Genomic DNA, 23,646 nt, shown 5'->3' on the forward strand with positions numbered 1-23,646 from the left:
TCCTTGGGCAACCTGTTCAGTGCGTCACCACCCCCTGGGAGAAAAAGGTGAGGTGCCCCCAGCAGCACTGCGCAGCACAGGAGGGGGAGTTTGGAGGGGTTTGAAACTTACTGAGCTTTTTTCTGTTAGCTCCAACTCTGCAACCATTCAGCTTCATCAGCCCAACCTTTAGGCTGGAGATATCTAACATCTTGTTCTATTTTCTTCTCCCAGCCTGCAGTATTGCAACTGTAGATTTGGCCCTAGAAGTGGCACTAGACTGAGGCCAGACTTGTTAGTTTTCTGTGAAACTGTAAATGATGTTTTCAGCATGGATTAAATACGTGGGTTCAAGACTATTAAATAAAGCCACTTTCACCTGCACAAGAGGAGCTTCAAAACAGCCGTAATGGGCAGTGTTGTGGAAATGGTAACCTTGTCCAGAAGTACAGCATTCCAGTCTGCAGGAGAGGTGCTGATCTCACCCAGCTCTGGGATAGCTCTCCTCCTAGCACTGCTGTCCTATCCTGGACCAAGTTTCTCTGATTTACCACTCTGACCCTCAGCAACAGGAGTCTGAGCAAAGGTAGAAGAGGGAAGCTGCTCCAAACAACCCTTCTCCACTCCCATGCACGGCCCTGCAGTCCCCAGCCTTCTGCTCCCATCCCCACTCTTTCCTTCCAAAGGCCGTAGAGGAGGGGCAGATAGCTAACACTAGGCTTTAAAAATTAACTCATAAATGGCAGCTTTGAATTATGCTAATTAGACTGAAGAATGAACCAACTGTTGTTGCTGATTAAATACCTCTATTTCTGTAATAATTTCTCTGCATAAAAAAACCTTGCAACCTATTTTACTTGGTTTCCAATAGCACTGCATTCTGATGGTCTCAGGTATGTTGCCTAAGCCACCACACGGAGGAACCACATCGCCATTATGACTCTCCTGCTAATTATTTTGCTGCCTTTCAAAGTGCTGCTGTGTTTTGCAGGACGGCCATGACGTCTGCTGCAGTTTGCCACCGAGCTGAAGCAGTCTTAATCTGAGATGAAGAAACTCAGAAGAGCGACTGCTTTGATTTCTGCTAAGTAAAAATAGTCAGGAAAAGGGGGAGTTTGCTCTGTTTAGCTCAGCTCAGTGCTTTTAAGGCCTTCAAACTCACGGCTATTACGAGCTAAAAGGACTGCAGTTCTTCAAAATTAAGACAAATGCAAAAACAACCAGCAAAGCACAGCAAAGAAACCTTCTTGCAAAAATTTATTCATTTGACCACCGCACTGTGGGTGTTGCATCCTGCACAGACTACAGTTACCTCCAGATGTCCTGACGCAGTGGTGCTGTGAGCTCCCAGACGTTCACAACCAGCTCAGCGACGACGCTGCCCACTGTTTGACGTCCGTCGGGCAGTTGGGATACGCCTGCAAAGCATCCATGATTTGGTTGTTGTCCAACAGCAGTTCCATTAAGAGGTACTCTCGCTGAGAACGCACCGACGGTCTCTCTATGGGCTTCACTAATTCCAGTTGCAATAAGTGTTCAAATGCCTGAAAGCAAACCAAAAGAAAAGATTAGGAGAAGGAAGACAACATCGCTCTGGGCTGCACTGGTCAGTTGGAATGACACACGAGATGCTGTTTTAATAGAAGCTCGTGATGTGCTACAGAAACGGACAGACACGAAATGCCAGCTCAGTTCTACCCTATGCCCATTTTGGTAGATAGTAAGCCATAAGAGATGAGTAGAAGAATAGTATTTTCTAAGAAAAGTGTACTTAAAAACTTTTGTACATACAATCAAACTCAGCTTAAAAGCGACAAGATCAGAATAGCTTTGGACTACTGAACTGCTGGTCGCAGAGTTCATTACCTGAACACATCTGCCGGCCCCCACGCTTAAATCGGCGGCGCTCATTTGAAAACCAAGAATCCGCCCCCCGCTGCGCTCACGTGTGAGCGTCTGCCGGACCGCAGCGGGCGGAAACCAGCAGAGGGCAGTGCAGCACCGAGAGCGCAAGGCAGGGCTGCGGCCGCTCCCAGCACGGCTCTGCCAGCACAGGGCCTCCAACTCCGCCCCAGCGCGGTGTGCGACCGCCTGCCCAACGCGTGCACCAGCAAAAAACGCATCGAAATACTTCAGACAGAGGTACGTCTCAGGTTTACCTTCATAACAACGGGCTTTTCGAAATTGTACATGCAGTGTGCCTTCCTTTGTATGAACTTCTGGAATTCTGCAGAGGGAAGAGGCAGGAAAAGTTACTTGGGGTGAAGCAAATGGTTTATTGTATGTAAAATTCATGCATTTCTCTCACCATTGTAAACCATCTGGAAGTTAAACGGCTCTCCTTCATAAACATCATTTAAGTGTTTCATAGCTATAATTAGGCAGATTTCCAGGACAGACAAACCTAGAGGGAAAGACAAGAGCTCTAAGTGTTTTTCTTAAGCTTACCCGAAATGCAAGCAGTTCATATGCTATTTTTACTACTTTTTGTAAGCTGTAGGCGTCACATATTTGTGGTTTTTATCTTCATAATTGTAATGAAATTCCAGAATGAAGAGGCTAGATAAAAGCAGAGCGTTAGTTCTCCAGATACTTGAAGCAAGAATGTTAAGGAACTGTCAAAGCCCCAGAAATTTAACTATAACAAAACATCATTATAGCAGATGACACATGATATCCAGGCTGGATGTGGCTCTGGGCAGCCTGGGCTGCTGGTTGGCGATCCTGCACACAGCAGGGGGTTGCAAATGGATGATCACTGTGGTCCTTTTCAACCCAGGCCATTCTATGATACAGCATGACGAAGAATTTTGGGCAGCATCAAATCAATGTACATGCTGCTGTACAGCATGTCATGAAAGGAGAGTTTGAAGGGGTTACTTGCCATGCACAGCCAAAGAAGCGATGCGGCGAAATGTTAACAGGACACTGAGAATCACAGGGCCAAGCAAACCAAAGCCTGCAACTTCTAGGAGCCAAGAAGCAGCAATGGGATAAAAGCAGTTCCTCCTGTAAATGCATTTGGGCTCTGTACCTTCAGCAGCTGTTTCTTTCTTTTCACTGTTTGTGCAAATTCCTAAACATTTACCAAAGAAAACTTCAGCATGTTGCTCAACACGTTCTGCTGCGGTTTAGGAAGGGAACTCCCAGAAGCACTCAGATGGTTAGGTCCAAGCAGCACTGCTTTTCATCCCCCTCCCCCCACCAGCAGCACAGCAGAAGCTCAGTGTTTTCCCTTTCTCTGTCATTGCCACGGGACAGAAATGCCACCCCTGCCCACACTACCAGCACTTCCTTTGACTCACAGGGACTACTGAGTCAGTAGTCTCAGTGAGGCACTGAGAGCCATCAGGCACACTGCAGTGGGGCACTGGCCAAGCCCCCATGCAGTAATTATATAAATCCTTCACTTGTAACAGAATTTCTGGCTTATTCAGCACTGTTACATCCACACACCGATGTAAGAATGCAGATTAGTGGGGAGCAGCCCCTATGGGTAGATGTATCCCCCAACCAACTCATGCCCTCAGGGATCGGTGTGTCACACAGCCACCCTTACATCAGAAGAACCTCAGGGATGGACTCAGTGCTTTCCATACTATCAAGAAACACACGGATGAAAAAGGCCTGAGCTTTACCATGGACAATATTTGCTTTTGAGTCCATCCTGTACTGCTTGCTTGCCTCCTGAAGATCTGATGCGGTGATAAGAGGGTGACGAACAGTAACATTACTTACAGCAAGCATCTAAAAATAAAACAGAAGGTATTTCTCATTTAATTACTAATCACCAGACACACTTTCTACTCAGAGATGGAATGCAGAACAACACATTTCCCCTGGAGTCACCTACTGGAAACATTCATGAATAAACCCTGTGCACACAATATGCTCATACAAAAACCTTGTAAATAGCTGGTAGCTACATCTGTGTTTTGCCAGGAAGGTTTTCCAGGCTCAAAACTTTAAAGCCTCCTCACCAGAGGACATAAACACTCATTAGCTTGTTTATATTAATTTCAATGGATTAGCATACTTCAGTGATTGCTGCAAGAAAGTACTTACAGCTATTCTAAACAGACTTCTGTATGCAGAGCTATTCGTGTCACTGCCAGGAAAGCATGTGATGGCAGCTCATGGTTTGTCACAATTTGAATTGTTATCAGTCTTCAACTGCCTGTCACAGAAAGCAAGTTTTGAACAAACTAGAGTTAATAAACACACATCTGACCTCCTCCTCCACCACTCCTTCAAAGCTATGGATTATCCAGGACCTTCATACAGCAGCAGGCACAAGCAGAGACCTTCACTTGCTTTTTCTTTAGTAGTTCGATACTCATTGAGACAGAAAAACTGGCTTTCAGTGACTGCCTCCTACTTTTGCATGTCTGTGTGATTAAAACACGTCCATTTCACCTACTGAATGCAGATCTTTCACTGAGATCATCCAATGCTTTCTACCACCACATACATTTTTTGTCCTCTTCCTCTCCTTGCAGATGTCAGTGTGACAGCCTGTATGGGAACTGCTGAATCACGGCCTGAACCTCTGACTGACCACCTGAGGCGAGTGCTGAGTCAGCTGCAGGGGCACAGGTGAACGCAATTTCACCTGAGTGACCTCCTGGACCCCATTTAAGGGCTGACTCCCAAGGAGGAAGGATCTCTATCTGGAGGTCCTTCCTCTTGGAGCCCTTCTGTGAGCCCAGGATACAGGTAAGAGCTTTATTTCATTTCTCCTTTGTAACGCAATAATCTCTCTGGTGCAATACCTGTACACCTGTTTGCCATACACAGCCTCAGAAAGGAATGTGATCACTCAGCTTCCAGAGGAACAGAATGAGGTTCTGGACTACAAAGGCTAATGGGGATCAGCTCTGACACACCTTGGAGCTCAAAGAAAAATTAATCCTATCAGCCATGAACTCTTTCTGGCATTCATCCATACCACACCAAAAGAAACAGGTGCTGCTAAATTTGGAATAAGTGGCAATCTTGTAATTAACTCAGTTAAGCAGAAGACAACCAGAGAAGTGACTCTGACCACGCTCTGATTTCAGCACCAGAGCCAGAAGTCATTGATCCACAAATCACAGGGAATAGAAATTCAGAGTTGGGAAGGGCTGCAAACACTACACAGGACAGCCCACCACAAAGCTGAAGGTAAAATCTGAATACTTGCACATAGTGACATATAAGCACTAATGCTTAGTAGGTTTTTCACCCAGGCAGAAGCACATAGATATTTTATGGTGTTTAAATTAATGTTACCTATCTTCTGTAAGATGCTTCACGTAAAACGCTGATAGCTGCCTTGAAAACAGCTGTGATCTTCATAGGTTATGGTAATTCAGGAAGATACTGTATCCAAGTACATACCAGCAGGAAATTGAGTGAACGCAGATCTTTGCTGTAGTGAAAGAGGTTCTGCAGTATGTCTTGCACGGTTTTGTCTTCTGTGAGAAGCTACAAAAAAAGTGGTATTTTCATCATCTCAGCACATTACTCGTTAGCAAACCATCACACAGAGCTCAGCCTGCACTGCCAATACAGTTCCTCATGTGTAACCTGAACTTTTTGGTCTTCTGTGCAACACTTCTGTATCCACACTGCAGTAATCAAAGATTGCCTCCTGCAATTTGATTTAACTCATCAGATATCATGTATTGAAAGGAAATACTAATCTAAGGCTAAAAGCACAACAGTTATAGAAAGATCTTATTGTACAAGTTTTACTAAAACCAAATATCAAGAGCTTCGGCTACCTGAATGTTGCTATTCCATTTCTGTGCAAAAGCCTTGTCAGGAAATTCAGCAGGAAGAGAAAGCTGCTCCTTGAATATCCTAATGTACTGCTTAAATGCAAAGGAATTCATCAAATAGATCCGTCGGTGAGAGAACCTCGACTTCACTCTCTTCTCCAAGAGCTCCAAAATATCCTTGTGAAAATAATAATAATTATTATTTAGCACATTCTTGGCTACAGTGGAAATGACAATTAAAAACCCACCCAAGTGAATTCTCAGACTTCAGGGGGTTCCTTTGCTAATTACTGTAACTGACGTGCCTTGAAGTGCCTAAGAATTTGCCATTCACCCAAACCACATGGTGCACTACATCACACACAATAATTAGTTGCTAGGATACGCAGCAAATTTCTCCATAGATGATGCAAATATTTCAGTTCCTTAAGCCTGAGCTTGAGATGTTGCACTCCTCACGGCTGGAGAGAAGCTGTGTGCTTGGCAGGTATGGCAGCTGGCAGCTCACGTGCCTTTTGTCAGACTGAAAAAATCCAACTAAAAAAAATGCTAAGAGCCAATATGTATCTTCTGAGGCTGTCACACAGAGCTCAGCACGTCTGCCATCAAGTTGGTGGCTGAAGATAATGCAGAAAATCTTATTTTTCTCAGAGCTGATAGCAATAGATTAGCATCAGAAGCAAGCTGTGTTTCCCCCACTTGGAGCAATGCAGTTCTGTTTCCCCCCCTTCTGTTGTGACAGAACGATTACGTTGTCTAGCAATTTTTCCCTTTTCCCTGCAAAACCAGCTTTCAGAATATCAGAATCCCTCATCAGAAAGTGTGGTAAGAGTCAACAGAGCACCAGCAGTGCAAAAATTTGCCTTAGACACACACACACACACACACACCAGGCACTCGAAAAACTAAGCAGAAACAGCTATCATGACACAGCTTCCAAATGCAGATTCAAAAGCAGAGCAATATTGGGTTCTAAACTACGAGTGATGGAGAAACCTGTCTTGGACAGTGGAGCAAAAGAAAAGACTATAATTTAATATATCAATTATTAATCATTCTATTAAGTTGTACCTATTTGCTCAGTTAAATATCACCCAAGCCCAATCAACCTCAGATCCAGGCTTCAATTAAAGATTTAATGATTATTGCTCTTGCTATAACCTGTCCCTTTGCAACCATTAGAGTTTACTAAGAAAAACAGTATGATTTTAAATATCAGCTTCCAGTGTTAGAAGTAATTACTTCACAGTACACACATATGTCCTCATGTTCCCACAATGTCACTGTAAAAATCACAACAAGTTTAATAAGGATTTAAAATCCATGTTGAACATGCCAGTGTTACAGCAGAAGCACCATACTGAACTGTTTCCTTTTAAAAAAAACTTAAAGTAAAATAAAATCCCTTTTGCTGAGAATAATGATTTAAATATGAGCCTATTCTTACCAAAAAGTGACCAAGAGTGAATGAAGTCATAATGTAAAACAAGCACATGGATAACCACAGCTCTTCTGTGGTAATGTAGGACAATGGCCCATTCTCTCCTTCGAGACATAAACCTGCTCCCTGAACAGGAAAAGTGAAGGTTTTCCACCTTTCTGGTCGGCTGTGTTTGCTGTCAGTGTCAGTTTCAATTCAAAGGTCACAGCAATGGGTAACTGAGAAAGTCTCAGTAAATTAAGGAACGTATCAGAAGTGGAGAACAGAGAACACTGCAACTAAGAAAGAGCTGAATATTTTTGAAGTGCAAATTCTTACCTGCCTGCATGTGAGTCCAATAACGGTTACTGGAGTCTGTGCTGACTGGGATATATCAAACAGGTTGTACAGCAGCGTCTGATTCTTGTGATGCACAAACAAGTCAAACTCATCCAGCACAAACAGGACTGGGCAGCTGCTGGTTCTGTTTCCTGTGATAACAAGTTACAAAAAAAGCATGGTCACATCACCGTCACTTCCATTTCTACACCTTTGCCTCACATCTCCTGCTCTTAATAACGTACAGGCCTTCTTTCAGCTGTTTCACTAAGCCCTCCTTTTATGTGTTCCTACATCACTCAAAAGAAAGATACACCAACAGACTGATAAGTCTCATGCTATTTTGCCAAACATCATTTCTGGGTGCAAGGGACAAATTTCTATGGCTATTTTTTAGAAACACTATTTTTAATAGGTTCAGTCAGAACAAAAGAATCTATCCCTCATAGCTGACCCTCGCATGTAAATCTTTATGGCACCATTTAATGTTTGCTATGTTTGCTTAGTATTACATTTTTTACATTATTTTGTAACCACAGCATACTTGGGCCTCCTTACAAAGCTCTTACAAGACAATGAAGAAACAGCTGCATGCTTTCCAGTCAAGTGACAAACAAACACACAGATCCAGAACAGGCCTGGTACTGCTTACCTTTCCTTAAAGCTTCAAGAAGGAACGCAAGATTTTCTGCAAAACTGCCCTGTACAGAGGAGAAAAGTTTCACAGTCATTTTTCAGCATCCGTGTCAGAAGTATACAAGCTGAGGCATACATTCAAGCTCACAACCGTGATAGCAAAACCAGTTCACATTTGAAGAGTTAAGGTGTTACTTCATGGGGTATAATCAGAACTCTTTCAGCAGAGAAAACTGATAGTTCCATGCTGACACCAGTTCTCCAACCTGACAATCTCAAACAAATTCCCTCAGCCTTATATCAGTAATCAGAAGGATGTGTGTATGAAGCCCAACTTACAAATAGAATTTTCTTTCCTTAAATAGCCATTGCATACCCAATTTTCTACTTATACATACACAACAACCACCCCCTAAAATTGGTCCCATTGAAAACCAGCAGTCTGCCACTTCTTTCATTTGCAACCTTATGAGATCAAACATTCCCAGCAGAAAACAGTGAACTGCTATAACAATTCTTCTTCAGTAGCCACTTCTGTGCCAAGAAGTATGTAAGATGGAAATGAGTTCTAATTGAAGACCACAAGCCCTATTGAAGAACACAGAAAAGCCAGTTTCTGTGCTCAAAGTTTACTCTTCGAAGGCGAGCTGCAGAACCTCAGAGAAGGTTTCTACAGACAGAATAAAGACATTCCTGCAAATTAGTCTGTTTGGGATTAGAAAGCTCTAAGTTTGGAGAAGTATTCTAGAGTAAGCTAAAGGAAAATGTAGTTAGGGTAACTAAAGGTATCGAAGCTTAGTTTTATCTGTAGCTTTTACTTTTGGTAGCAGAGCTGTAGACCTTGAAAGTTTCTTCTAGTTCTCTGATGAAAAGTGAATGCTCCCAAATGGCTATGCTGAAACCAAACACTTGCTATTTCCTTTTATGTCTGCAGCTACATTTAAGAAAGTTTTAGCTCGCTGTCAGGAAGAGCTGTCCATTCTATGAATCCAAAATAATATGGGATAAACAGAAAAGCAAAGGCAAGCCGAGGAAGCATTTGCAAAAGATAATAAAGTCTAATTACAATGGACAGTCCATCTTGTATTCCACCCTGCCTAGCCCTCTGCAGCACCTTAGTTAATCTCTGTGTTACTGAATTTAGTACTCATGTAAGAAGGTTCCTCATCTTTGGGAAGAGGTCAATAGAAGCAAATATTTAAAGAAAGTCTATGCAAAATGAGAGCTCCAAGAAGGCAGCAAACTGGATAGATATCCACATGTGTTAGAGAAGGTGTCAAATATACTCAGGATGGTGCTTTTGGGCCAGTTAATTTGCTTACTCTTTGTGTTGAGATGTTATAAAACTGATGTTTCCAAAATTCTCTTACCCTCTGAACACAGCCTCTTTAGAACGATAAATATTCACTTCGTACAGAGGATTTGGGTAAGCCTTAAGAGAGCCTTTCCATTCCTCCATTTATTTATTTTAAGCTGAAGTGAACGTTTTCTGAAAAGCTATCCAAAACCAGCCATGTTCAGCACTTCTATAGAACACGTTTGTAGGCATGCATGAAGTGTTTGTAAACCATGGTCATTACAGGTAAAGGCTGCTACATCCCTTAAACCAAGCCAGCCCTCTGTAATCTTGCTAACGAACATTCAAAGCCCATTTGTTTTCAACAAGCTGCGTTCTACAAAGCTAGTTTTCTAGGCAAGGATTTTAGAGGGAGATAAGCAAAGAATATAATAAAGCTGATACTTACAAAAACTTTATCCCCAACGACATTTTCCAGGTGCAACTGCCTGGTGATCTCCTTCAAGGCCACTTTATCATTTGTCTGCAAAAGCCCTGAAAGAAAATGACTGTTTGTGAAGAACTGGTGGCTCTCCCTCATTCCAAGCAGCCATGTCTACAGCCACTGGAAACATATCCAGAAGCTTCTCTCACTTTCAAGCCTTACAAAGGTAGGCCGTTGTAAAAATACAGACAAGATGGTAATTTTCCATATACAAATATGGAAAATACAAATACAAAGTTACTTCAACTACTTGCCCACAGCTGAACCGATTTCTAACATTCTGAAAGAAAGCCAAGCTATCTACATGTACACGCAAAGGAAGACATTCTGGAGCTAAGAGACAAGCATAGCCACATTCAAGAATAGACTGCAATGTCAAAACTAAAACTCTCCTGAAGTACACATAATGCACAGCAGCTGATTGTAACGTATTTGAAGAGTGCTGCATTACTTGCCATTCAGATGAACTTCCAAGAGGTTCTCTTTAACTTGTTTCATTTCTCTGAGGTCTTTTAAGACACGATTTAATAACTAGGAAAAAAGACACAAAATTTCTTTATAACAAGATTAACAGATTAACTATAAGAAATATCTACAAATGGGTGTTCCTAGATAGCAAATGGTATGTGCAGTTTCATTAGGTGACAAAACTTTCTGAGTAGATTCAGAAGTATTAAAGGGAAAATTTCACATTCACTTCATGACATATTTGTATGGGAACTGTTGAATCACGGCCTGAACCTCTGATTGACCACCTGAGGCGAGCACTGAGTCAGCCGCAGGGGCACAGGTGAATGCAGTTTCACCTGAGTGACCTCCTAGACCCCATTTAAGGGCTGACTCCCAAGGAGGAAGGATCTCTATCTGGAAATCACTCTCCTTGGAGCCCTTCTGCAAGCCCAGGACACGGGTAAGATCTTTATTTCATTACTTCTTTGTAAACGCGATAATCTCTCTGGTCCTATACCTATTTACCTTACGCATATTCCCTTGGTTTCTCAACTTAATGCTTCCTAAGCCATGTATTCTGGATAACTCCTTACCAACAACTTCAACTGAACCTTCAAACTTTACCAAATACAAGAAAATAAAATATATATTTTCAGCGCAGTGAGCACACTTGTTGCTTAACTAACAAAGTCATAAATCTAAGAAAGTAAACATCAACTCTAGTTAAAAAGTAGCAAGAAGTACATAGGTGGAATAATCCTTATTTATTATTGCAAAGATTAACGCTTTCATGGCAAACACCATGGCAGAAGTGTAAGTAACTCCATGAAACCTGGTAGAGTCACAGAAGGGTTCCAAAACCATGCATACTTCTGCAAGTCCCTCTGAGGACGGACAGGCACATGGTTTTGTCAGGTGCACGTGAAGCAGCTGGATTTCTTTTGTTGTAGTTGTTTTAATGAAATTACTATAAACTGAGCACTTGAAACATTTCAAATGTTTGGGTGTTTTTTAGAAAATCTATTTCTCCATACAGAATTAGCTCACAATAAATACTAAAATGCTTTCTTGTTCTGTATAAACCACCCTTAAAAGCAGGCACAGAGATAAAAATAAGCACCAAAAGCTCTCATGACTTCAGTGAGGTCACCTACTTCATGCTTTATTAAACCTTGTGCAACTTGTAATTTGTGTCCATACCGCAGTCTTTCCTGATCCACGGGGTCCAATAATGAGGGCAGAATTACTTTCTCCACAAACTGTAGTTTGCTTCAGCAGTTCCAGCAGATGCCTGTGATGCAAACAGCAATACATTAAGCTTCAGATCAGGCAACATTCTTTGAATTTTCCATCATTTCAGTCAATCTTTCAAACAGAAGGAAAAAAGTCATCCATTTCAACTTCTTTCCAGTGCATACAGCATGCAAAATGTAATAAGAGTACAAAAGCTGAGTGTTTTGATCTCCTAAAATATTTTGATATTTAATCATGTGGAAGAGTATCACTAATGAACAAAGTTGTGCAATTCTTTACCATCAAAGCACAAACTTAAAAAAAAATCATTTATTTCAAAAAATTAAGATAACTTTGTGACTCCAGTGTAGCGTATGAAGAAAGAAGACTGGCCAATATTTTCAAGGAAAATCTTGACACCAACAAAACAATTAATAATCTACTGGAATATTATTGATTTTTGACAGTCTTGATAAAACTGATTGTGTGCTAAATCTATTAATTCAAAGCTTATGAATGATAACAGCAACACTGACCCTCACATTCGTATTCCATTACCGCTCAAAGAAACAAAGTAAATGTCTAAATTTTCTTCAGAGACACTAGTCACCTAGTATCACATCCAAAGTACTCAGAAACAATAGTTCCAATTCACAAACATTTACAGATGTATACACTTAATAAGCTTATACTTTAATTAGAACACTCACACTGCACACGTACTTCTAAAGGAGTCGCTGTGGACTGGCTATAGCAAATGCATTCACTTTTGCCTGCTATTTGACACCCAACTATAGCAAAGATTTTACCTGATTATCTTTCTACTGTGGCTAAAGTAGGAATTACTTATGATTTCAGTTTGATTACTCACTTGTACTGCTGATCAATCCCAAACAATTTCCCCATAGCACGATGGTGACACAGTCTTTCACGTAACATTTTCTGCACCTACAGATAGAACAAAAGACTGACAAATAACACTTGGTAATTCAAACACCTGAATGTACCAATAATGTAACTAATGTTGTAAATAATAGCAAAATATGTATGCAGTTATTTTACATGTAAGCTTTAGTTGTCCTCCGTGGTAGATAAGTAAGAATAAAGGTGCCATAAGCAGAATATTCAACAGGAAAAAAAAAAAGCTACCTGGTAACAGCCATGTCAGTCTTTAGTCCCTTTTGTTCCAGTTTCTTCACTCCCAAAGGGATGCTACGCATCACCAAAATCAGGTCACTAATTCATAATTCTGACTGCCTAACATAAGCCAGAAAACAGTTGCCAGCGGACTTTAAAAAAAGTAACCCACTAATCTATCCCTGGTCAGACTTGCACACTTTTTGCACCACTGGTAACAAAATTGCTGCCTACAATATCCGGTGGTTATAAAATAACAAATGTATGTCATCTTCAAAGGTTCAATTCAGATTCACTGCTCCTAAAAATTGAGGGAGAAGAAGGGTGGGGAAAAAAGAAACTGAAGCTGTATGTTGCTTACAAAGAACAGAAGGAAATTGTAAGCACCAGTATGACTATTAAATAAAGATCTGAAGTCCTTCAACTTGCATAGTAAATACCTGTATTTTAACCATTTGTTGGGATGTATTTAATGGGATAACTTTAGATATATACCTACATTGCTCTGTTTTCCACTTCAAAAGCCTGCTGTTTGGAACTCTATCTTCAACTTTCATATGTCCAAGCCTCAGCATCACAGCATGTTTCTTCTACCACCTGACCAGCAGCACACAAATTGGAGCATCCCAGTTTTTAAAAGCTGACAGGACTCTTTGCCACTACTTCTCCATCTCTCATGCAAGCAGTTGAGAAATACCTGTATACTGCATCACTTTGTAATGCCTAAAAATTATTTTGCCTGCTTTGCAGGGGTGCTGGATTTGATGATCTCTAGAGGTCCCTTCCAGCCCCTACAATGTTGTCATTCTGTAATGCTTGGTGTTCCATTTGTGTCACGGCAAAGATTTTTGGAGATTAAGTTGTAAACAGTCAATGAAGTGTTACTCCTTTAAAAATCACATTTCAGCATCAGGCCTTTTAAGTGAATGTCCATCTGACCCAAAAGTTACATACACCATTGTCATACATATCTGTGTCACTGCCATCCCACTCTCTCAATCTGAGTTGGGTTGATCTTACCCAACCAATCTGTTTCTTTCCCTGCCTTCTTCAGTTGCACCTCTTAGCTGAATCATTTCTACAAAATCCAGGACATGACAACAAAGCCTGCAGTTATCTCCCACGTAAATCAATACTGAAGAAGCACCGCATGCCAAATGTTTCATATCTCTCCCATCCTAGGCAGTAGTCAAGCTGTGCTTGTCTGCCTGATTTTTCAGCTACTTTTTCCTCTGCTGAAGTCCTACTGACTTCAATTCCAGATATATTCTGTTCCAATGAATGACCCCCTGTGAACAGTCATCCATTCATAAGTAAAAAGGTTTTCCTGCTATGAAGGGCTAGTCGGGAATTACAGAATTACATGGACAGCAGAGGACGGAAAGCTTTCATGGCTTAAAGCTGGCTGATCAAGGTGTTACCAACCTGTGAGATGCATTCCCCATCTGTACCACTGCTTTCCTTTAACTTCCGTTTATTCATTGCAGAAGATTCTATCTTTAAATAAGAAAGAGGATACAATCGTAACTATTTGGAAAAGGAATTCATTGAGCGTATGTTACTCGAAAACGGCACTGTGAGACGCTGGCAGGCTATATTTAATACAAGCAGCAGGACAGTCACCCTCAGGTGAGCTGTGCTAACAGACACCCAGCATCCATCCGAGCCGGCTGTGAGAGCCGCGCTCTCAGCGCTTACAGGAGGGCCGAAAGCCGCGCCGCAGATCCAAGGCGACCCCCGCATCCATCCCCTGGAAAACCGCCCCGAGGGAGATGCCCGGCGCTGAGGGGCCCCTGAAAAGGTCCTGACAGAAGACAGCGGCCGCCCTGCCCGCCTCGCTCCACGCCCGCTCCTCAGCCCCTCACCTGAGGCGACGCCGTCAACCGCCGCCTTCGCGCGCGCGCGCGCCCCTCCCGCTCTATTCCCAGCAGCGCTCGCGCTGCCTGCCCGCCCGCCTCACGTGACCTCCCTCGCCTCGCCTTTCCGGCCCGGCCCACCCCCCCACTTCCTTCCCCCCTCAGCTCCATCTCCTTCCGGGTGCGCGCGCACAGCCCTGTGGGAAGGCCCAGCCCTCCCTCCTTCTCCCCCCCACCCACCCCCCCCGCGGCCTCCCGAGCTCCCCCGCGGCGCATGCGCAGTGGCTGCCTCCCATCTTCCTCCCCGGCAGCGCCGGAGCCCCCAGCAGCCGGAGCGGCGGCAGCTGACGATGAGGAGCGCGGGGGGGGCGGGGGGGGGCCGTTATTTATATCGTTAAAGGGACAGGCCGCCCATTTCTCCGCCGCGGGGGCTGGGGGGGGCCGCTGCACGGCCACCGACTTTCTCCCCCCCCCTTTCCCCCCCCTCCCCAACCCCCGGACCGGAGGAACCCGGGGCTGAGTGAGGCGCTGAGGCGACAGCGGAGAGTTTCTTCCCTCCTCCCTCCTCCTCCTTCTCCTCCTCCCCGCGGCCGTCAGCGGAGGGAGAAAGGGCCCCGCCGGGAGCACGGAGCAGCCGGGCGGCCCCCACCCCCCGCGCTCCCCTCCTCCCCCTTTATTGCCCTTTGTGTGCGTTCGCCGCCTGCGCCGCTCCGGGGCCGGCCGGGCGCCGGGGGGCCGCTGAGGTGAGTGGCGGGGCCGCGGCGGGGCGCGGGGGGCGGTTGTTTACCTCAGGGCCGGCCGCCTGTCACCTCGCGGCGCCGCCGGGCCCGGGGAGCGGGGAGAGAGCCGCGGGGTTTGGCTGTGGCCCGGGGGTGCGAAAGTTCGGGGGGTGGGGGGGGGGGGAGCGTGAGGATGAGAAGTGTTGGGGTTTTGTCGTGCGGAGCGGGGGGTTCGGTGGTCGGAGTGGCTTGTGGAGAGTCCTGGTGGGGGGCGGGGGGGGTTGGAGCTCTGTGAGGGTTTGGTGCCGGGTTTTGGCTTGGTCCAGCGGTAGGCCCCGGTCATACAAAGACTTGTTTGCCCGCTGAAGTTGGAGAGCTGGGCTCGGGGCACACGCAGGCGGTTCCCCGCGTCAGGAGGTGCCTCAGAGCTCGGGGGTTCGGGTGGTCAGCGGCTGCGTTCGGTCCGGAGTTGGCTCGGGTTGGGATCTGCCTGCCCGTGGAAGGCCAGAGCTCCGTCAGCAGCCAGAGCCGTGGTGGTCAGCAGGGCTTGGTGCCGTCTGCAGGCTCAACCAACAGCTTCCTGCTAATTAAAGGAGAGCTACGTGTCAAAATGCCTAGAATACATAAGGTGTAAGGGGATAAGCTGCTTGCTGAACTGAGTTGAAGTAAACGTTGGCACGAGCCTTCCAGAGGTTAAAAAGAATCGAGAAGTCAGAGTTGAGATATTGATACGTAGCTGATGTAAGAGCCCCCTCTATAAGTGGGATGTTTGCTGTTGTCTGCTTCTTTCTGGAGCTTAATTACGCTCTTTGTAATCTTAAAAAGGCAGCCGGAGCACTGTTTGTTGCGCACCGTGGCGTGTGCTGAGCCACGAAGTAGGCCGTGAGGATGTGTTTCATTGGGGCATGGCAGCTAAATGGAGGTCAGCGTCGGGCGTGTGTTGCCTGTGCCTCGTGCTGGAAGGGTACCCACAAGAAAGGGCTCGCCTGTGGGTGCTTTGGGATCTCCAGTTTCTAATTTGGAGCGTCGGTTTTGTGACCAAGCTGGAAAGAGTTTGAGAAAGGAGTATTTAGATTGGGTGAAAAGAATGGGAGAAACGTACATTTGGTCTGATAACTTTAAAATGTCATGAAGAAGACTTGAAGGTAACAGCCGTAACTCTAGTTCTTCCTAATAGTTTGCCTAAGTTTTCTGCTAGCTTGTGAAAATGAGATGCTTTTGGTTTTAAACACATGAAAAACTTTGACAAAGTGATCATCACCTTCAAAGCTTATGAGAATCATCTTCAGACCCAGCTGATACATGTATAAAAACCCATTCTTTAAATATATTATTCTTCTCTTAGCTTACTGTATTCAAGGATTGGACAGCAGAAGACTGTCCGGTAATAGAGGACTCTGTTTCCTTTTCTTCATGACAGTGCTCTGTTTCTCAACCTGAGATACCGCTGATGCACTCTCATTTCTGTGTGGAAACCTGGGGTAGCCTCAGGATTACGCTCCCTGTATTTGTGGAGCTGCAGATCTGCCTGCAACTTCCATGGCCTACAGCTGCTGAGATGTATTATTTATTACAAAGATTAACACTTTTATTTCTGTGTGTTTTAACGTTGAAGATGGACAGGATTTGATTTAATCTGGTTGCTCAGTAAAATGCCCTAACAGAATTCTAAAACTGGGTAGAACAACCCATAGCATTCTCTGATTGTAAATCCTAGAGGTGGAATTGCTGGCAGAACTTCATTTCCATAGGCCTCTGGTTCCTGCAGCCTTGTCTGTGCTGAATGGACAGCCGCTGGTTGGGGGATTAGATAGGGACAGTCCTGAGGAACCATTTGTGGGGCTGAGACTCTGAACGAACGTGTTTGTGTTGTGCCAGAGGTAATTCCTGTGTTTCTACAGCAGTGCCTCATACCAAGAGGTCTAAGGCCGATTTGGGTTCTCTGGCTGCTGTCACAGCGACCTCTTAGGAACTGGAAGAACTGAATCTGTTGGCTCATTTTACTGCAGGCTGCTAGTTATCAACAGCTATAACGGAGAAGCAGTGTAGTTTTTTGCTTTTTTTAAGCTCTTCATGCTGCTGTTATGAAAAGGTATTTACAAATATTTGTTATTTCCAGGACAACTGTGTGCATATATTTCAATTATTTATCTTCTGAGCAAAAACAGTGATTTCTTTTTTTTTTTTTTAACATATTCCAGGTTAGTGACTGCCCAGGATCACAGTCTGAGAGGTTGCTTTGAATTAGCAGGGAACCTATGGCATCAAGATGTAGGCTGTGCTAGTTGTAAAGGTTTTGCTTGGGCCAGGACTGTACCTGTCCTTTAGCAGTAAGTCTTCCCTTGAAGTTTGCTGTCATGCTGCTCATTGTAGTTGAATATGTTCATTTGTATTTAGTCTAGTTAAGCAGATGTTTAAAGAGAACCTTGCTTTATGATGGAGGACTTCCAGTAATTTAATTTTTCTCTGCTTGTAATCCCTTCATTCTTTGGATCTGGAGGGATCAGTCTTTCTATTCCTTTTAAAAAGCACTGAAGATGTTGGTATAAGCAATGCTCCTCTCTAAAACAGAAAGCCTTGTTTTACATCGGAGTTTATTTGACTCAATTTGTCAGTAGGTTATTTTTTTCCTTACTGTTACTCATGGTGATTGTTTGTATGTGGAAGGTCTGCGCCTTGACTGCAGCCTGTAACTACAACATCCATTTCTGAAGCAGCAGTGAGCCTCCAACATGAATGGATGCTCCTTCTGGAAGGGAGCATGCCGTGTGGGTGGCCCCCCATGCCTGTCTGCAGCCCTGCAGCTCCTTGCCTCTTCCCAGGCCTCAAGAGGCCCCATGGCTAAAGCAGCTTGCAAGAGGAGGATCTCAACTCTAGGTGGTTCAGGATACAAGTTTTGGAAGTGGCTAAGCTTCCTTTTTAGAAATGCTATTAAAACTTTTGGAAAGCAAGGAGTGGTTCTGATGCTGTGCTTGGCTTTGTTATGTTGGTTTGGGGCTTGGTTGGCTGGCTTGGTTTAGTTTAAGGACCTTATACTGTTTTCCCTTTTATTCTGGTGGAAGCGAATACCAAAGATACCATTGATCTCAGTAAGAAAAAGATATGGGATGCAGTTTTGAATGAACTTTTGTCATTAAGGACTTTGTTTCTGAGAGTGATCTGAATGTATGAAACCACAGACTTTCACTGACTTTTCGTTGTAATTATTTCTGGAACTCTTAGGTAGCATGATGCTGCTCAGTCAGTTTCAGTTTCAGGTAGGCCTGCACAAGAACTAAAGCCTGGATTTGAAATAAAATCTAGGAAAATCAGTGAAAATGTGTCAAGTGTTAAAGCCTCCTGAACGCTGTGGAACTACAGTTAAATCAAGTGGGATGCTTACAAAGAGCAGCAGTTCAGCAATTAAGCAGTGCTGACTCCTTTCTGCTCTCCAAATTCAGAGTTCTTCATCACTGTGGCTGCTATTTTTGATAAATTGGCTAGAAAGGGGTTCAGACTTAACAGAATTATAAAATCAATTTAAAATTTGTCAAAACTATATCAAATACAGAATTATAGATTGTGAGTATATGTGCGTATATGGCCTACTGCATACATGGATACATATGCATATATGTTTAGCTGCATACCCAAATGTCTGCACGTACATGCAGGAGTGTATAAAAGAGGTGCAATAAGTAGATGCTTTAAAGCAGTGCTTAAAATTAAGCAACTGTATGGCTCTACAGCTTTGCCTTTGGAGTTGTACCTCTGAGTTGTTGTTTTGATGTGGCACATGGCAGCAGGAATCAGTCATTACCATGAGATGGCTATTCATAGACCTTTGTGAGACGACTTGATCAGCTCAGTTTGTCTGCAGCTTGACAGATGTTCCCATTGCGGAATTGTCCCTTCCCTCCTGCCCTTCCCGTGGGAATGACCGTGGAACAAACCATGGCTTTGAGTGCCTTGTTCTTTGCCAGATGTTGGTTCCCTGGGCTGGAGCTGAGGAACGTTGTAGGGTGATACAGATTGCTGGCAATACGTGAGGGGTGTTTGTCGCTTTGGTATTATCATTGTGTGTTCTTTTTCTGGAGGCCTCTGTTTCGGGGGATTGAAGTTTACTTTAAAAATGGAAGTGTTAAAAGGACTGGAAATTTGTTGGGGTTTCTAATAACTGCCTTTACTGAAGAAAGAATAAAGGGTTTTGTTCATCCGTTAAATTCTTCAGTGTGCTTTTTCCTGTATCTTTTATTTTTCTTTTACAAGAGATATTTCATAATAAAGCAAGCAGCATTTTAAAAATGCTTATTTCCTGACAATGGCTGGTAGCTAGGGCCCATATTAGCAATTAATTACATAATTCCCCTATACGGTGAAGGTGAAGTCCAGGATTTAAATATGTATATTCTCTTTATTTGAGATGAGTCTACATTTTCAGTGACGTTAAACCCAAATTTATTTTGTTACTTACGGAAGGAAGTGTGATCTCAAAAGTAAATAGCATCTTAAATAGTAGGCCCTTGGTTTGCCCAGTCAGTAGCGTGGTCACACGAAGAAATATCCCCGAGTCGGGGAACCAGAACAGTTGTCAATTGTTTGCCCAACAAATCCTGTTGGATCAAATGGTGAAATTCTCAACGTTGAGATAACAAGAGGCTTGCAATAATGTTGCCTTGTACCTTGCTTCCAAAGGGAGAAAATGCAGCCTAACATAGGAGAAAAGTAAAAATCAGCCAAGGAAAAGGTAGACCTACGTAATACAGATAGTTTAATTTCTCCATTGGGACTGCCTGGTGTTTCAAAAACTGTACATTAAATTTCAGTTTACCAATTTTTGAGATTTTATTTCGAAGCTCAGGTAGATCTTTGGTGACACAGTATTTAGGGTTGTGTCTTGAAGCCTACTAAGATCTTCATTTAATTGTGTTAAACATTTTTTTTTTTGTGTGTGTTTAATCTTCAAGCTTTTACCCATATACCTAACCTATATTTTTGTAGACATATATGTATACACATGCAGGCATATGCATGCAAATATATATATATATGTGTGTGTATATATTTATATATACACATAAATTCACCCATGCACTTCTATAGATGATTAGCCCACTAAAACAAGCACAAATTTGCTGTCTTGTGGTGGGACTCGGCTGGTACTGGTTTATATTTTAATTGTGCATCCAAACTACTTTTAAGTTGCGGGGGAGGGGGGCCGTTGTTTTCATTAATGACTTTTAAGACTTTGATGCAACAAACATGGGTATGTTTATTTACTTTTTTGGATATACATGCTGTTAGCTTGTAGTAAATTTTATTTTATGTGTGTAGGAGAGAACCATGTACACGTGGGGTTTTTTCTTTTCTGGATCAGTATCCAGTCTTCAGATGAGAAGAAGAATTTTGTTAAAAATTTGGATTTCTACAGCAGAATTCTCCTTTTCCTGGGTTATGGGTCTTGTAAGCACCACGAGGAAGAAGCTTGGCTGAGGCAGGTTGTTAGAAGGATCAGGTGCAAGAGGTGGATGTGTTGGCACAGATGTGTTGCAATGCATTTTAGCTAGGTCGTTCTCCAGCGTGGCTACTTGGAATGGGAAATGGTAACATCTTCTGCTAGTTGAAGGTTCAAGAACATTTTTTTAAATGCATATTGAGGCATTAAAGCTTCTGAAAAATACTGTTCCATTTTGTAGCTATTTGTTTTGTGATATTCTGCCTTTTCATTTTTTTCTCCAATGGTGATTTTTAAGGGCAGCCCCATTTGAAGACTTAAGTCATTTTCCCTAGCAGAGTCCCATTCATACTGTCTCAGGTAAGATGCGGGTTTTTTAAGATGCTCTTTCAAAATGTTTTTCCTCCTTTGCCATTTTGTCACACAGGAGTCGTTGCCGAAGGATTTCTTGGCCAGTTTAGAAGCTGTAATCTAGTTAAAAGGTTTGTTTATGCTTCCCATCGCTGCGCTGCTGCTGGTATTGGAGCGCGGGCCGGAGCCAGGCAGCTCACTGTTTACAACATCCCAACTTCAATTAAAGCTGCAGCCTTTGCTTTACTAAATAGCAGTATGGCCATGGCAGCTGCAAATAATTGCCAGGAACGATGGAAATAGACTGGTAGCTTAAGATTTCTTTCTTTCTTGGTATATTCTTCTGAATTTTTTTACTTGTTATTCTTTTCACATTTGGAGCCTTGCATACATTTTCGGGTTCAGAAATGCTTTGCACTTTGAAAAAAAGCTGCCTGTGAAAGACTCAAGTCTATAGGTGGGACTGGATCTTTTCAAGGCAAAACAGTAATTGGTTTCAGTGGAAGTTTGTCCCAAATAAGCTCTGTGGGGTATGTTCCTTTCTGTTGAAGCAGGTATCGAAATGCTTCTGCCATAAGTGCAGCATAGGCTGCTGTCTGAATTCAAAGCCCCACTGTCTTTTCTCTGCTCAGATAATGTAAATGTTTCAGGCTGTGAAGTCTCACCTTCTCAGGATAGCAACGATGGGCTGTATTTAATGGAAAGAAACTCAGGGTTTTGATTTCTGCTTTTTTGGTTTGTGAACTAACAGCATAGATTTCACTTAATCCTTGGAACTTCGGGCTGATGTTTGTGTTTAGGGATTATGTGTTTAAAAATACGTGAATTGTTGGAGCCTTTTAAAACCCGGATGGCTTTCCTTGAAGCCTGCCTCGGTGCTGTTAGCAGTGTGTGTGTCTGTGAGCCATCTGAACCACAGCAGCCTGCCATATCTGGCCTGCAGGCTATTGGTTCCTCACCTCTGTTTTAAAATTAGTAAAATCATTTGCAGCGTGATTCATTTCTAAAAATTACTTGTCCATCTGTGCCGAGCGTACTATCTATAAAGTTGCAGTGCTCGCTGTGGTGGTGTGGATGTTTTTTCCTGAAAGCTGGGTTATTGCTCGTAACATCTTTGTTGGGGCTCTTGTAACTTGGCCAGGGCATGATGCTATTCTTTGATAATACCCCAAATTATATATAATACCCCCCCGATTCTATTTTAATTTTGATTTACTGGTATAATTCTTCATTTATTGATATTTTGTGTTTGAAATCCTATACATTCAATGATTTAATCAGGTAAAAACATAAATGTTGTGTTTTGTTTGTGCTCATGTCAGTGCTGAGGTATGATGTGACAGCAACTTCAGTGGTGTGGGATCAAGCCTAAACATGAGTTTTTCATGAATTCTCATTTCATTGAAGGAATTGGGTGGAATGTGTGCTTCTAAACATATAATGGCCACCTGTGCTTGTGTTAGGTGACTTCTTAATCAGCTGGGATGCGGATTCCAAGTGGATCACCTTACATATTTAGCTTTCTTCCCATGCTGGTGGTTTTTGCTGGTCTTTTTCCCATGCTCCTTTTATTTACATATTTATTTTCAAAATAAACTTCACAGCTATGAATCAGTCTTGACCATCTTTTATGCAACGCAGAAGTCATTATCTGGTGTAAGAGTTCCGCTAAGAATCTGCGGCCACACAGTGAAGTTGGACTTGAGGAGTGTATTTCTGGACTGAAAAATAAACAGCAAATTAAAAATTACCTTTAAGGTATTTTGTTAAAAAATAAAAGAAACTTGAAGTTACTTCGTGCTGATGAATGTATTTCTGTGCGTAGGACCTACGTAACTTTTCTTCCTTGATAGTTATCAGGGCAATAACTTGCATCAGAAAATGAACGCATAAATTTTGTCTACCATTTTTTTTCTTACCTGAAAGCACTTCGTCTGCTTTCTCCAACTGTTGATCTACAATGTATGAAAAGAAGTTTAACTTCACTTTTTGATTTTGTTAATTTCTGCCTTTGACAGATCAGCCTGAAACCCATTTATCCTGTGGTGCAGTTGTTTGAAACTTAACAAATTTTAACAACGCAGTATGAAAGGTATTAATATTCAGCTTCTGCTAATTATTGCAAATAATTATAGTACTCGTAACTATATATCTAGAACACTTCTGAGCTTCTATTATGGAAAAATGAAACAATACTTTTTAGTTACTGTTTTGGTAGAAGTAATCAAAATTAATATGTAGAATAACAAACTTTTTCACGTAATGGTGATGATTGTAAAACGTTTCATTGCTAACCACTGGTGAACCTTAAACTGGAGGTATGTTAACGCATCTCCAGTTATCGGTGTCTTGGAAAAAGGGCTCTTTAATGTTGCTCAGGCTTCTGTTTAATGTTCTAATGTAAGATCTGAAAAAAAGGCCTGTTGGTATGTATGCTAAGAGGTCTCCACAGGCAGGTGGTATTTTAGGATTAGGTTATACAAACGCTTACTTCCATCAAAAATTTGCAAATAATTACTACTTTTTTAATCTCTGTGCTAATCCTGTCG

General features: G+C 42.7%; 2 protein-coding genes across 18 annotated transcripts in view; one reads left to right on the top strand and one right to left on the bottom strand.

Annotated features, from left to right (window-relative positions):
• Positions 1–1,219: 1,219 nt before the first annotated feature.
• ORC4 (origin recognition complex subunit 4) lies at positions 1,220–15,226 on the bottom strand. 4 transcript variants are annotated; one of them, XM_040704377.1, is made up of 14 exons: positions 15,095–15,226; positions 14,163–14,230; positions 12,472–12,548; positions 11,568–11,658; positions 10,373–10,448; positions 9,882–9,967; positions 8,153–8,201; positions 7,501–7,652; positions 5,745–5,918; positions 5,359–5,445; positions 3,618–3,726; positions 2,288–2,383; positions 2,139–2,206; positions 1,220–1,523 (listed from the first exon to the last, which is right to left on the bottom strand). In XM_040704377.1, exons 2-14 carry the CDS (start codon positions 14,217–14,219, stop codon positions 1,335–1,337), a joined length of 1,311 nt encoding a protein of 436 aa, XP_040560311.1. In that variant the 5' UTR covers positions 14,220–14,230; positions 15,095–15,226; the 3' UTR covers positions 1,220–1,334. The 4 variants fall into 4 exon arrangements, with proteins under 4 accessions (XP_040560311.1, XP_422152.7, XP_015145372.2 ...); XM_422152.8 differs by lacking the exon at positions 15,095–15,226 and adding an exon at positions 14,603–14,765 and having other exon boundaries at positions 14,163–14,234; XM_015289886.4 differs by lacking the exon at positions 15,095–15,226 and adding an exon at positions 14,603–14,686.
• MBD5 (methyl-CpG binding domain protein 5) overlaps positions 14,874–23,646 on the top strand; it is a 127,311-nt gene continuing 118,538 nt past the window's right edge. For 11 of the 14 annotated variants that reach the window (XM_004943022.5, XM_015289885.4, XM_422153.8 and 8 more), the window contains exon 1: positions 14,874–15,336. The gene's annotated coding sequence lies outside the window, so the exon portion shown is untranslated. Of the gene's footprint in view, positions 15,337–21,044; positions 21,107–23,646 lie in introns of all 14 variants that reach the window. The other 3 variants (XM_046944160.1, XM_040704375.2, XM_040704374.2) reach the window with 2 other exon arrangements.

Source organism: Gallus gallus, chromosome 7 (assembly GCF_016699485.2).
Source record: "Gallus gallus isolate bGalGal1 chromosome 7, bGalGal1.mat.broiler.GRCg7b, whole genome shotgun sequence".
In the NCBI taxonomy this organism is placed as follows: domain Eukaryota; kingdom Metazoa; phylum Chordata; class Aves; order Galliformes; family Phasianidae; genus Gallus; species Gallus gallus.